The 15,020-nt window shown below is 58.2% G+C and overlaps 1 protein-coding gene across 1 annotated transcript in view; it reads left to right on the top strand.

The window, feature by feature from the left end:
- Positions 1-14,034, top strand: part of ITPKB (inositol-trisphosphate 3-kinase B) — a 104,324-nt gene extending 90,290 nt beyond the window's left edge. The window contains exons 3-8 of the mRNA XM_024976710.2: positions 12-111; positions 1,344-1,557; positions 6,257-6,461; positions 8,506-8,607; positions 10,167-10,238; positions 10,855-14,034. Of these exons, the coding sequence (XP_024832478.1) occupies positions 12-111; positions 1,344-1,557; positions 6,257-6,461; positions 8,506-8,607; positions 10,167-10,238; positions 10,855-11,070 (909 nt within the window). The 3' untranslated portion in view covers positions 11,071-14,034. The remainder of the gene's footprint in view (positions 1-11; positions 112-1,343; positions 1,558-6,256; positions 6,462-8,505; positions 8,608-10,166; positions 10,239-10,854) is intronic.
- Positions 14,035-15,020: the final 986 nt, after the last annotated feature.

The raw sequence follows: 15,020 nt of genomic DNA, 5'->3' as shown, positions 1-15,020 counted from the left end.
CTTGTTTCTAGAGCAAATCATGGAGGAAAATAAAAAACATGGTGCACTGGTCTCCCTTTGTCATGTCCTTCAAGAAGAAGTACCCCTGGATCCAGCTGGCAGGACACGCAGGTAGCTGCAGCTCTCCCGGGACGTCTGGCTCTGGGGAGGTGACCAGCACATGTCGGGGGCGGCCCTGGATATTCCGGGAGTTCAAGGTTCCGAATAGAGATGCTTTCCAAGAGAAGGGCCCTAACACTGCCTTGAAAATGCACATGACAATCGCCCTCTCCATACTGCGTCACCCCTTCACAGATCACACACCTCTCCGCCTTCAGTCTCTGTCTCTTTCGATCTCTTTCTTTCAATCTTTCATTTTAACTCAATAAAACAAAATCATCCGTCTTTTTAGCTCGCCTGCCATTTGTCCCCCTGGACAAAGAAACAAAGCTAAGTGCTTCCCCAAGTGCCTGTTGTATGCTCCCCTCACCGTGCTCCTCAGGGTAACAGCATGAATGCAGATACAGTGTCTGCCCCAGAGGAGACTCGTAGCTGGTGGGAGAGACGGCAGGTCACTCCACGAGTGTTAGACGGTGGGAGTGCTGGCTGCAGTGGCCAGGCCCTGGGCTAGCCATGAGGTCTCCAGGTGGCCCTCAGTGACAGGGGAGGGCATCTAGAGCTGTCTAGCCCACTAGCCATGGCCCTTTGTCATGCATCGTCCTTTGTAATGATGATCCATCCATCATCAGGGGGGTTTTCAGCGGCTGCCTGTGGACTTCAGGGCAGCACAAGGTCTGACGTTTTTTTATATCCTCGACTACGTTGGCCTAGCTCAAGGCAGGCCGATGGACACCCTTCCTCAGTACTTGCCTGAGGGTGTGGCTCAGAAGTGTGGGGTCCACACTTCTCTGCCGGTTTCCCTGTCCTGGCACTAAGTCCCATCTTATCAGGGCTTCTCCACTGAGAGTGGAGACACCTTCGTGGCTGGGAAGGGTCAATGGTGGGGTGGGAGGTAGGAATCACATAAAGGGGGGTGCATAGGTCCTGCCCAGACCTCTACTAGCCTTGCTCACCCTCCAGCTGTGAGCACTGCTCTGCTTCCAACTTCAGAGGAGGAGCCTGGGGTCTGGGAATTCAGGGAACCAGCCCAGAGTTGCCGTCTAGGTGTGGGGGAGACTGGGACTTGCCCCCACTCCCTTTAAAGGGCTTGTTCCGCCAGCAGAGACCTGGGCACATCCTGAGCCCTGTGCTTAGCCAACTCCACAGCATCCCGTGATGGAGGGGCGTGTGTGCCAGGGGGGAAAGGTCAGGGCGGGGAGGGCCCGGGCCAGAGACCCAGGGTCTCCTCCCACCTCGCTCCGCAGGGAGCTTCAAGGCGGCTGCCAACGGCAGGATCCTGAAGAAGCACTGTGAGTCGGAGCAGCGCTGCCTGGACAGGCTGATGGCCGACGTGCTGAAGCCCTTCGTGCCTGCCTACCACGGGGACGTGGTCAAGGACGGGGAGCGCTACAACCAGATGGACGACCTGCTGGCTGACTTCGACTCGCCGTGTGTGATGGACTGCAAGATGGGCGTCAGGTGAGCCAGGCTTCTGGGGTGGGGCCGCCCACTCCTTGGCACCCAGCTGGCTGGCAGCAGTTACTGGGCAGGGCAGCGCTCAGGGATCCCAGGAGGCGGGGGCTTTCTGGGGGTCCCTGAGGCCTCGTGTGTGCGAGGATGGGCCAGAGGTCTGGGTGGACCCCACCCCGGTCATCTCACATATGTGCGGAGGGGACAGGAAAGCTGGCTCTTCTCAGGACGACCTCTTTCCTTCTCCAGTGAGCCAGGGACCCAGGGGACCTGGAGGAGTGCGGAGCCTCCCCACGGAGAGGGCTGCCCATTTGGTCAGGCGGGATTGCTGGGGTGAGCAGTGGGGGCGGCTTCCTGTTGCATGGGTCACAAGGGGGGCACCTGGAGTAGAGGCTCCTCTTCTCCCATTCTCCCACTCCTGCCACCTGCCCCCATGCTGGTGAGTGGGAAGAAGGAACTGGTCAGTAGATTGTGTTGATATGCCAAAAGACTCAAGCCTGCCATAAGGGAGCAATGGAGAAGGAAGTCCAGGGGCACAAGAGGTCCTGACAACAGGCATCAGCTTGCTGCCTTCTGGATTGGGGCTGGTGGTGGCCCCAGCCTGGCAGCTGCATGTTCCCGGGTCAGGGGCAGGACATATGGCCAGATGGGTATGTGGGCAGCCTGTATGTGGAGTTGGGTCCCGCCACCTGACCCCAGACCCTGCCCAGACAGGAGACAGGAGGAGTGGGCTGGAGGAGACAGGGCGGTGAGCAGAGCCCAGAGGGCCTGAGACCTGGCTGCCGGCCCTTCTTTGCTAGTCGGGTTTTCCTCATCTCTCAGACTCTGAACATTTCATCTCAGGAGTCACCGAGTAGCTCCTTCTCCCCAGCAGGGCAGCGGGTGGGGAAGTCCCCGCAGGCCTCAGAGAGCCACCCAGCTGCAGGTGCCGAGAGGAGGCGGCCAGACGCCGGCTCCTCCATCCCGCCCGCTGCTCGCTGGGGAGACCAGGCTCCCAGCCGCAGAGCTCACAGCTGGAGCCTGTGTTTGCTTTGGATGGTTTAAGCAGTTTTACTTCTTAAAAGAGGAGATTGAGAAAGAGGAGTGTGTGTGAGAGTGTGTGTGCACGCGCGCGTGCGTGCAGGAGAGAAGCAGGCAAGCCGGTCAGTTTTCTTTCCCTCTTCATTCCTCCTGGGAGTTGTGTCATAAAATCAGACCCTGCAGGCTGGCTCACTGTGTCCCCTTGGCATTGCCCCGAGGGCGGGGACGAAGGGGTGGGTAAGTATAGGTCCCAGTCTTTGCTCTGGCACTGTCCCCAGCCTCCCAGCCTTCTCCTCCCTCCATCCAGGGGTCTCACCATCTCCAGCCCACCGGGGAGGAAACAGAACATCCCTCCAGCCACCACTTGGCCACTGCTCTTCTCCAGAGTCTTAATTTCTGTGCCTGGAAGGCACTCGCGTGATGCACTAGGAAGTACCTCTCAAGGGGAGACACATAAAAATTCTGATGGCTGTACAGTCAGACCACGGCCAAAATAAGCACACCCCGTGGGAAGAACGTGTGGCCAGTCAGTCCCAAAAGGCTGTGTGTGCCCGTCTGTTCCCTGGCAGGCTGTGGGGGACAGGAGCCACCCCCTCTCACCAGGGCTGCCCCCTCCCTCTGCCACCTGTCCCATTGCACACAGGGCTCTCGGGAGCCACCAGGAGGGCTGGGGCACAGTTAGCTCAGTCCTGGGCAGAGCTTGGAGACTGAGAGTGTGGGCAAGTGAGGGCCCGAGTGGAGGGAAAGGGAAAGGTCTCTCTCAAACCAGTCCCCCTCCAGCCCCACCTTCCCTGTCTCGTGGGTCCTGAGTGTGGAGGGCCCTTCTGTGCTCCGAGTGTTGAGGACCTCTTACAGCCATCCTGGCAGATGGGCCTCAGGCCAGTCTGGGGCAGAAGCCCTTTGCCACCAGAGGCTAAGGGACTCACCAGGGCCACGCAGCCAGACAAACACACCGCCCACCTCTGCCGCAGGCCTCTGACTGCCAGTCTAGCCTGGGCTGCAGCTTGGCCCTGCCCAGGGGCTCTGTGGTTGTCAGAGGGAGGAGGCTGGAGCTGGGGCCACCACAGACCCTGAATCCCCAGCAGGAGGGGCTCAGACTCATCACAGACTTGTCACTGTGATGGAAGGACGGATCAGCAGACTGAGCCTTAGCCGCGGTGGAGCCCGAGGAACGGGTGATGGAGGCAACTGTGGTGTCCTAACAAGGGGTGTTCTTGGGACCCCGGTTCCACAAGGACATCGGCCTGCTTTGCTCTAGGGAGTTTTCTTCGATTTAACCTGTAACTTTGTGTCTGGAGAATCAGGAGTGTCTTCCTGATGTTCGGGCCAGAGACTGGCAGGCAGAGACCGAGCTGCCTGTAGCACCTCTGCCCTTGTGGAAGCAGGTTAGAGAGGGTGGTGGGAATGGGTGGCTTTGGTGTGTCACCTGTTGGCTCGCCACGGGCCGGCTGCCTTCCTGAGAGGAGCCCTCCCTCTGCTTCATCTTGTGGCTTCGCCCCTTGGCCTCTGCTCCTCCACGTGACATGGAGGCGTGACCTTCCTGCGGGGGTGGGCTAGGTGGGCTGGGCCAGTGTCAGGACACCCTCAGTGGACCCCTGACCCCACCACCCGGCCCGTGACCCTTGTGGGCATTTGCCCAGCCCCTTTCCTCCCTGGAAGGCGAGCAACTCTGCCCAGATTGAACTGCGCAGGTCGCTTTTTGAAGAAAGCCCTGTGTGGAAAGGGATTTGACATTGAGGCTTGCTTCCTGTTTAAGGAGTTACTGAGAAATCTTTGCAGAAGTGCACCCATCCACCCGCCCTGCAGGCCCCTGCAGTGCACTCAGGAGCATTGGGATGGCAGCCCCTTCCACACCGCACACACAAATACACGCAAATACACACACGGGCCAGCACGACACAAGTCCACACAGAAGCCTCCTGCCCACAGCCTCTGCCCTGAAGCTCTCAGCATCACTGACCTGGCTCTGTACCCAGTGGTGTTTGTGTGCATGGGCGTATGTATGTGTGCATGGTGTGTGTATGCATGTGTGTGTGTGTAGAGGGCACAACCAAGGCAGACCACCTCCTATGGTCTTCATCATTCCCTGTGCTGTGCTTAGTCGCTCAGTCATGTCCCACTCTTTGCGACCCCATGGACTATTATAGCCCGCCAGGCTCCTCTGTCCATGGGATTCTCCAGGCAAGAATTCTGGAGTGGGTTGCCATGCCCTCCTGTAGGGGATCTTCCCAACCCAGGGATCAAACCCAGGTGTCCCACATTGCAGTGGATTCTTTACCGTCTGAGCCACCAGGGAAGCCCAAGAATACTAGAGAGGGCAGCCTATCCCTTCTCCAGAGGAATTTCCTGACCCAAGAATCAAACCAGGCTCTCCTGCATTGCAGTCAGATTCTTTACGGGCTGAGCTACCCAGGAAGCCCTCATCACTCTGGAAGGTCCTAAATGACCAGACCCAAGTTCACACCCAAAGATTTGCTTCTTTCAAGAGTTGGTCCAGTGGTTCTGGAAACTTTTTAATAGATTTAGATTTGACTAGTGTTTTCTGGGTCCCGCACTGGCAGGTTGGAGGTGTGGTGGGTGGCTGTGGAGCAAAGTTCCCGGGGACAGACGGTGAATGGAGGCCAGGTTGGTTGTCACAGGCCACTGTGTGGGCAATGCCCACCCACACTGGCCTGGGGAGAAAACTTCCCTCTATTCAACTGACGCTGCAGATTTCTGTCTCAGGAAGGGTCGCAGACAGCAGCTGAGCTCGTTGTGGGGGGTGACGGGGAGTTTGAAATAGGAGCAGGGAGGAGGGTGGGCGTCTGATGTGCAACAGTGGGGTGACTCACCCCATTGGCCCTGGGGGTCAGGGAGGCGGCCTGGGGCCAGGAATTCAGTGCCAGGCTGCCCAGAGTCTGTACCGTCCCTGCTTCTGCTATGTCCGCTGGTTTCTAGGGGACCCCTGCCAGTTGGGCCTGCAGGCTTCATCCCCGCCCCGCCCCCAACACCTGTGCAGAGGGCGCGGTGGTGAAACAGTTTGCTTAACTGTGTCTTCTCAAGGCCTGGTGTCTGAGAGGCAGGAAGAGCCCAACATGTCTCTTCTGTAGCAAAACGGAGCCCCGAGGCTCCCCTCTCCTCCCCACCATCATGCGTCTCCCTCCAGCACTGTAGCTCCTTCAGAGACCGCCTTCTGGCCTGGCCTTTTTACTCAAGAAGGTGTTCCCTCTTCAGAGAGAGGCTTCAGGATCACCAGGGAGATGGACAGGGTAGAGGGACAGAACATGCTCCCAGACCCATACAGTTTCTGGCTTCCAGAGCCCTCGCTTCTTGGGAGGGTCCCAGGCAGATGTGGGGGGTTGGGAAGCTGGGCTCTGAATGGACCTGCCTTCAGCCCCCTCCCCATCCTTACCCCAGCAGGACGAGCCTCCAAGCTGCCCTGCCTCCTCCTCCCCTGCTGGTCCTGTGAGCTTCCCCGAGAAGGAAGAGCCCCTTGGGCTTTGTCAGGCCTTCCCAGTGGTCCCGGAATGAAGTTGCCCCTGTTAGGCAAGGCTGCCCCGGTCTCTGTCAAGAGCCAACCCCAGCCCAACCCAACATGTGCCCGCCCTGGGTGAGCCTGGCTTGGCCAAGCTGACTGCAGCCCTTGGGCAAGGTGGCAGTGGGCCTTGGTCCAGCCGGCGGCCCTCATGTGGCCTCCCTTCCCTCCTAGGACCTACCTGGAGGAGGAGCTCACCAAGGCCCGGAAGAAGCCCAGCCTCCGGAAAGACATGTACCAGAAGATGATTGAGGTGGACCCAGAGGCCCCGACCGAGGAGGAGAAAGCCCAGCGGGCCGTGACCAAGCCACGGTACATGCAGTGGAGGGAAACCATCAGCTCCACGGCCACCCTCGGGTTCAGGATCGAGGGCATCAAGGTGAGGACGGCCAGGTGGGGCCTGAGGCTGCCTGAGCCGCCCAGCTCCTGGACGGGAAAGGACTGGGTCCTTGGAGTCCACCAACATTCACCCCAGGGGTCCTTCAGAGACTGTAAGATTCCTCCCAGTATAGAGCCAGGGCACGGGCAGCCAGCGTTTGGGGAAACTGGCCTTCTCCTTGGTCTGAGGTGGGGTGGCCATGGAGGGAGCTGGGGCCTCGGAGCAGGGGTGCCTTCTAGCTCTGCCCAGCAGTAAGCGCTCTGCCAGTGACCCTGCCTTCAGTCCAGACCATGCCTGGCATTGAGTACCCACACAGCAGGGCCCTGCCTGGATGCCAGGGCTGGGACCTGGCTCATTCTGCCCAGGGTCCCAGAATGAGGACTTTCAGTGAGATGCAGGCAAGGGAGGGAGCCCGCTAGCTGCTTTGACATCCGAGTCGTCTGCCCAGGTGGGCAGGACTAGGCACTGCTCTGTCCGGGTCACCAGACAGCTCTGGGGAGCCTGCACTGAGGCCACCCCTCAACTTCCAGGCCACCTCATTCTCCTTTCTTTCCCCTTCACTCATTTGAGTAGGGCCTGAGAATGCGCTCCCCAGAGCCAGGCTCCCAGACGCCGCCTTTGCTGTCGGATCTGGGCGTCTGCTCAGACGTGCGTTTCGTCCCAAGCAGCATGGTGTGAGGTGCTGGCCCCTCGGTCTCAGGCAGCCATCCCTGTCAGTGGAGGACAGTTCCTGAGCATTCTTGGGTTTCTCTTCTCTGTCCATTCTTGGCTCATGTTGGCCGGCCCTTGCCCAGAGTAGGGCATGACTCCCAAGCAAGTGAAGCCAGGGCAGCCTCCTTGCAGATGGCATTGGGTGGAAGTTTCTGCTGGGCAGTGGCCCCTGGGACAGCTGCTTTATGAGCTGAGAAAGCCACTTGCTCCTCCCCTGTCTTCTGAAATCAGCTGTTGCTGTTGTTATATGCACATCCTCTTCCTCTCAGCGCTCCTTTTCCTTTCTGGACCTGTCTGAAGCAGTCTGCTTTCCCCTTTACCTCTCTCTCCATCTCAAGCTGGATCTTCTGGTCTGTCTGTTGTCTAGCTGTGTGGGAGCAGCCCACAGCTTCTCGGGCTCTGAGAGAAGCCAGCTGCCTTCACCAGCTCTCCACCAGCCTCTCCCCTCCCTTAGTCCAGGAAAGGCCCCCCGCAGAGACCCTCTGTGGGGTGGGGAAGGCCCAGGCCACCGCTCTCTCCCTCTGCCCAGGGTTCTTACAGAGGCAGCCACAATGCTTTAAGCTCAACTCCTGGGGTGCACAGACCCATGTCTGGGGGCTCCTAGGAGAGCCATCCTTTCTCACTCTTTGATCTTAAAGAACAGATATCCTCATAAAGGTGCTAATTAAGCCTCACGTGTTGCCTGGTCTGCCTGGAACAGACATAGCACCAGGCTTAGGAAATGGACCCATTTCGTGTGCTGGGCGGGGCTGGGAGCCGGGTGGGCTGTTAAATCTCAGCTTTCAGGGAGCCTAAGTCAGAGACCTGAAATTACAAAGGGAATCTGAATGTGGGGCAAGGGGCTTCTCTCTCCTGTGGGGAGCAAGGGCGTCCCTGGGCAGCAGGGAGCTTCTGGCACCCAGGTTCCACGGTGCCGACACCCCGGGCCTCTATGGGCAGCAGAGGCCCGTGCAGCTCCCTCAGAGCCCCACTGCTCGCACTCGGGACCCTCAGGATGGGCAGCTCTCACGGCCCTGCTCCCCCAGCTTGGCCCAGGTGCCCCTCAGGCTTCCAGGCCTCCCTGATGCCCTTCCTCTCTCTGAGACTCTGGTGCCACCCGCTGCCTCTCCTCAGCCAGGGCCCAGGTCAGGCGCCCCTCTGCTGTGCTGTCCCACTAACCGCCCCGTGCCTGGTCAGTCCAGCGCCTGCCTCCTGGTGCTGCATGCGGGCGCCTCACTGCCTGGGGGTCAGTTTGGGGCTCCTGGCTCTGAAGCATGGGGTGGGGGAATGAGTGCAGTGCCCACCTGCGGGCTGTCTGCTGAACTGCCTCCCGGGTGGGTGTCATTCTTTTCAGAAAGAAGACGGCTCTGTGAACCGGGACTTCAAGAAGACCAAAACGAGGGAGCAGGTGATTGAGGCCTTCAGAGAATTCACTAAAGGAAACCCAAACATCCTGGTGAGTCGGGTGCCCCTGGCAAAGGGGGCTGGGCCCTCTCTGGGGGTGCTTGCCCAGCCCAAGACTGAGCAGTGGTACCCATGCAGAAAACCATGGCCCCGAAATTCTGCTTGGAAGGTGGAGAGGGAGATGCTGTGGTTGTCAGCCTGTCAGTGGGTGAACATGTGCTTGTTTTTTCCTTTCGTCAGAAACTCAGCTCCCCAGAACGTCTCCATCCCCTTCAGAGCAGCCCTTTCCAGAACTGTATTCCTCTAGCACCCCCCCCCCCCCCGCCTGCCATGTATTACACCAAGTGCTCACCAAACCTCCAGAGCAGCCGCCTGCAGCGGCTCAGCATCCTTGTCCCCATTTTACAGATGAGGAGACTGAGTGGTCAAGGGCACACAGCAAGGAAAGCAGGGGAGCTGGGGCTCACACCCAGGGGCCTGGCAGCCTGCTGGTCTCTGCACTTCTAGGCCTGGCCAGCCCTCCACTAGGCTGAGACTGAGGGAGGGAAGTGTGCGGGGGACAGAAGGTGAGATGTCACATCACCCTCCCCAGCAAGAACTGACAGGCTCTCTGAGCCTGGAGGTGTGGGTGGCATAAGTTCGTGACAGATGACTTCATTTGCTGTAGGCAGGCTGGACAGATGCTCTGAGCACTGGGATCATGTGAGGTAGGGCGTGTTGAGCCCCCACACCCCGAGGACAGGGCACCCTGTGACAATCAGGGCCTTGACTACACCAGGGAGGTGGGCCCTGGAGCCCTCCTGAGAGGCACCTTCTCCTGCATGGGCTCGCCAGGACTGCTGAGCAGGAGGGCTGGACCCAGACAGCCCTTCTCCAAGGAGACTCAGCACCGGCTGGTACTGGGCAGTCTCCCTCCCGCCTTTTCCAGCCGAGAGACTTCAGTCTGTGGTAAGAGCTAGGCTTCAGTCATGGGACAGATGCCCCAGCTCAGCAGAGCTGCTTCAGAGTGCACGGTGCCCGCGCCTGGACAAGAGGGGTTTATTCCTGGCGCTGAGCCCCAGGCTGGCGCTGCTGCACATGGGCGTCGAGGGGACCCTGTGTGTTTGTGTGTGATGGGCTTCCCTCCTTGCAGCCCCCCGGGAGGGTGGATGCCCCAGGGCCAACACAGCTCTGCGGAGAAGCCACTGGCAGAGAGATTTGTGGCTTTGGCTCTTTTATGCTGTTCTTTTCAAAAGTTCAGGGCAGTGAAGTTTGTGTCAGGAAGTTCGCACCATGGCAACCGGGCCCCTGGGTGCTGCCTCCACACTGCTGGCATTCCAGAATAGACTTAACCCCCTGTGCGAGGGGCTCCTGGACTGACTCCCCTCCACCCCAGCACCTCCTGTCACGAAGCAGTGTGGAGTAGAGGGAGCGTGGGACCAGGGCCTCAGCTGCCATGCCTTCATGAGTCTCAGTTTCTTCATTTCTAGATGAGGAGCTTGAAATTATCAGAGTGCTAGGACCCTCTCATGGTGACAGTCAGTGACTTTTAACAAGGTAAATGACACCTAACCCCACCACACCACCCCCCCCCCGATATATTTAAAAATCCGGGCATCTTTCTGTTCCCAGATTGCCTACCGGGACCGGCTGAAGGACATCCGGGCCACCCTGGAAATCTCTCCCTTCTTCAAGTGCCATGAGGTAGGTGTCAGGCGTTTGTCCTCAGGGGTGGAGACCTGTGCTCTGTGTGGTGGCCCATGACTTTGGGGCGCCTTCCTGAGTTGTGGGCCTGTCCCCCACGCTAACAGACCTGCTCCCGAAGCCCGAGGGCCATCCTTAGGCTGACTGCAGCCGGGTCAGGCCCCTCACTCCACTCGGGAACCACACTGCAGCCATCTGCCAGGCTCCCCGGACGGCCACGGGGGCTGTGAGCTGTGGTCCTGTCACCCTCTCCTCCCTCTCCCTCCCGACCACGGGGGCTCCTCCGTTCTGAGTGGCTGTGGCAGGACTTGTGTCTCCTACGCCCGAGGGTCTCTGAGCTGCTGGAGTAGCCAAGAAGCCCTCCATCACCACTCCAAGATCCTCAGGAAGGGCAGGCAGATCTCAGGGTACCTCTCTGGAGCAGGGCTCCTGCTTTCCTCTGCAGGCAGAGGGCAGCACGCAGGGAGCCTGAGAGAGAGAGAATTTGGGCCTCACCTGAGTGCAGCTCTGCCCACTTCACACTGAGGTCTCCGGCTTTCCCGAGCCTGGTCTGCAGCAGGGTGAGGTCAGGGTAGGGCCTGGCCCTTCCCAGCCTCATCCCCTTTCTCCCCTCCAGGTCATCGGCAGCTCCCTCCTCTTCATCCATGACAAGAAGGAACAGGCCAAGGTGTGGATGATCGACTTTGGGAAAACCACGCCCCTGCCTGAGGGCCAGACCCTGCAGCACGACGTCCCATGGCAGGAAGGGAACCGGGAGGACGGTTATCTCTCGGGCCTGAACAACCTCATTGACATCCTGACGGAAATGTGCCCCAGTGCCCCGCTCGCCTGAGGCCACCCTCCGCCCCACCTCACCACCGCCCTGGCCTCTTCTCCCCCTTGCGTTTTTTCTCCTTCTGAATTTTCCCTTCATTCCCCAACTGGGTGCAAGCCCCAGAACTGACCCTCCCGATCGATCGGCACTACAGGACACTTTGTAGAAGGGATGAGATTTTCTAGTTACTTCCTAATTGAAGGGCTCGAAGCCAGGGTTTCCACTTTCTTTGTCAGTAGGATCTCCTACTAGCAGAGAAATACCCAAACCCAGGCTTGGCCACCTGCTGGGAGGCCAGTAGGGTTTAGAGCTGGGGGGAGGCTCAGGCAGCCATGGAGTTCCTGGCTCCAGAGGGGACCCTAACAGAAGAGCACCCCAGCCTCTGGGCAGGTTACCTGTGGGGGCCTGCTGCCCCCTGGTGGCTGGTGCCGGTGATGGCACTGTTAGGTGGGGCCCGCTTCTGCCTTACCCTTTGGGGATGGGCTGACTGTTGCTCTGGACGTGGGGGCCTGCTGCCAGGCTTTCTGGTATTTGGGGCACAAAACCATGTCGGCCATGAGTAAAAGACTCTGCTTATCAGCCGAGGGACTCCCAGAGATGCCCTGGTGGCCTTTGTAGGTCTGCCAAAGCAGGGACCCCTCCCATTGGGTATTGAAACACCCCAGCACTGGGATAGACCCAGGATCCAAAAGTCCCAGATCCAACTTGACTGTGCTCTTGACATTGAGCTTCCTGGGAGGGCACAGGCAGGAGCTTTGTTCTTCCTTCTGTGGTCTTGGCATGAATTCAGGGGGACACTCTGCAAACCTGAGCTTTCAGAGATGTCCTCTGACCCCCAGGGCCTTCCACCTGTGCCTCCCACTCCCCTCCTTACTTTGAGCAGTCCTGAGGGCTGGATGGCAGCGGGCCAGAGCCCAGGCAGCCCCAAGGGAAGAAAGAACCTGCAGAGGACGCTCCTGTCCTCTCACCTCCCCACTTCCTAGTGCCAGCTGGTCCCCCTGATGCACACCCAGGGCTCTCACGAAACCCAGAGTGTCCATCAGTTAGGGGGCAGAGCCTCAGGCCAGCGCTGAGCAAGGAGGAAGCAGGACATTGGCTCACTGGCATAATTTTCCCCCTGAAATAGCAGCCTGGAGGGCTTAGACCAATTTCCCAAATGTGCTGTGGGCAGCTTCCAGAATATGTGGAAGATGCCAGGCATCTCTTCCTGGGGTTACTAGGTTGTTTGAAGATTCATAGGGAACCACTTGTAAGCCTTATTTTAGTTGTAAAACAAGTAGATCTGTATTATTGAGAAGGATGTAAATCTTGCATGACTTTTAAAGAACAAAACTCCAGCTCTGCGGCCGTTTGGTGCTGTGGCCCAGGTGCTGCTGCAGGAGGTTGGACCCATGGCTCTGCAGGGAGATGCTCCAGGGACACATGGAGTGGATGTGTCCCCAGGTGTGTGTGCCTGGAGGACCAGTCCACAGGGAGGGCTTCCTGGGCTGCCCGCCATCACCCCAGGGTCTCTGGGGGAACTGTCAACTTGCCCACGTGACTTACGTTTCCCTTTCCATCCTGAGTGAGTGACAGTTGGTGGGGGCGGAGAGTGGGACACACGAGGATGTGTAAGTACAGATTTTAAAAAAGGAAATCACTTTTCAACTTCCTGGCTCTTGTTCAAAACAGCAGTGAGCTCCCGTGTGGGCTGACTTGCTAAAGGTCACACCCCCGCCCGGCTGAGCACTAGAGAGCTCGTGACACCACCTGACCCTAGAAGCCAGAAGCGCCAAAGTCAGCTCGGGGTCTGGGAGCTGTGGTCAGCTGGGTCAGAAGGGACCCCAGGGGTCTCTGCTGCAACTGTCTGGGGGGGTCTGGGACATCATGAATTCAGATGTAAAGCCCCACTAGGGGCTGGTCGGGTTACCCTCATTCTATCTATGAAAAAAAGTTTGCTAAAGCAAAATAATGCTATGAACAAAAACTACAGGGGACCAGCCTAACCAATTGAAGAGAACAAACTTTCCAAGCACTTTAAGCAGACGCCAGTTGTTTGCAAACAGTGTGCTAATATACAAGTGATTTGTTCATTAAAGGTGCCCCAGAGGGCCTCCCCTTGGCAATTCTTTGCTTTGGGTGACAAGTGTATACCTGAATGGTAGAAAGTGGTATCTCTGTGGGGTTATTCTATTACTTAGGGGTTTGAGGGGTTTGTATTTCCTGTGCTACTTCTCCTGCACACCTCCTGTCTCGCACCCCATTCCCCCCGCTGTCCCCCACTCCTCCGTTGTCCAAGCGGGCTGATGGATCCTGGAATGGGATTCAGGCAGTCTGGAAACCTTCCCCAGCCAGCCCGGTCCAGGTGGGGACCCCCTGGGCCCTGGCCCTGCAGGTGTCAGGAGGGAGGGCCGAGGTGTGCACACCTGCACACACGTGAGTGGGTGGCCCCGTGGGGCTCCTGGGGTTCAGCACTGCTCAGCAGTGGAGGGGGGTTCTCAACTGCTTGTCCCAAATGTGCTTTTAGTATCATGTAAGAGGTTTTTAAGTTATATTTATTTTGTGGGTTTTTCAATTGCACAAAACACTAAGTCTGAGAGGCCGGATGCTATTTCTCCTTTAAAGCTCTGCCTTCTTTCTGAACGTCTTTTCCCACCCAGTGGAAAGAGCCCGGATGTAGCCTTGGCCACTGCCCCCCTCCCCTCCTCACTCCCCATGGACTCTTTCCACCGCTAGCTGTATTTAGCTTTGAGTTTCTCTGCGTCTGGCCAACCCCCATGTGTATATAACCCAGGCCCTTGCTTGGGAAGAAGCAAGGTGCTCACCCCCTGCCAGTGCCTTTTTCTGGAGAAGAAGACTCCCCCGGGTGTTCTCCTTCCCTCTGCACCCCTCTCCTCGCCACACCTTTGGAGAAAACTGAGCTGTTACAGACCCCTGCAGCGTGCCTGTCAAACAGACTTTACACGCCCTGTACCTTCGTGAATAAAGGCCCTGGAGACCATGGTGCTGGGCGCCATCTGTGTGCTGTCCTTCCCACCCCACGTCCTTGAGGGGTGTCTGGGGGCGGGGGCAAGGGTATCTTTGTAAGTTGGAGGATCCAGTGGGGCTATGATAACTCCCAGGTGTGTGGGTCAGATTGGGTAATATTTTAATCGGCAAAGGGTTTTAAACACTTTTCAAAACTCTTTTCTACTCTTCCCATGAAAACTTCACATAGTATCTCAGGGACGAAGCCACAGTCTGCTCCCCCCTGGAGCTGGCAGAGCTGCCAGCAGCCTTTGCTTATGCAGCCTGGCTCTGGGTGCTCACGTCTCTAGTCCCCTTGGATCCCGGTATCGGCTCCATGAGTAAAGCTGTATAGTCTACCAGTGGGGAAACTGAGGCTTAGAACAAACACCTTGTCCTGGGTAATAAGTGGGAAGCAGGGATTCAGATCCAGAATTTGCCTGTTTTCAAAACCAATTCTGTCTTCTCCCTCCCTGGGAGGACATCTGGAGGGCAGAGAGCTTGTCTTGTCTTTGCCATGCATCCCAGGCACTGAGCACCAAGCCTGGCACATAACAGCCGCCCAGCGAGGGTTTGGTGGGCTAATGCACGGCCGTGGGGCTGGGTTGGCCGAGGAAGACCACTGAGAGCAGGAACCCTGGCAGCATATCAAGGATTCGCCTTGCCCTTCCCTTCAGGCCTCTCCCAGCTCTAGATTGCTGGCGGCTTCATTTGCAGAACCCAGCGTTCTGTATCCAGGGGGCTGGTTCATCCTTATCATTTTGAAAAATTACAGGACAAAAGCACAAAACAGCCACAGTGCCTTTGCACCTTCTGTCCCTCCTGGCTGGACTGCTCTCCCCAGGTTATCCCGTGGTAACTGTGCTCATTCTCACGCCTGTATCTCATTCCTGTCCCTGCCCCACACTAGCTCTGTGGGCTCCAACCAGATTCATCCCAACTGCTTCCTGCCCTTTTTTTCCTCTCAGCCCAGAGCCCTGGGA

Source organism: Bos taurus, chromosome 16 (genome assembly GCF_002263795.3).
Source record: "Bos taurus isolate L1 Dominette 01449 registration number 42190680 breed Hereford chromosome 16, ARS-UCD2.0, whole genome shotgun sequence".
NCBI lineage: Eukaryota > Metazoa > Chordata > Mammalia > Artiodactyla > Bovidae > Bos > Bos taurus.
The sequence above is the reverse complement of the archived record's forward strand: the minus strand, read 5'-3'. Positions and strand labels throughout refer to the sequence as shown.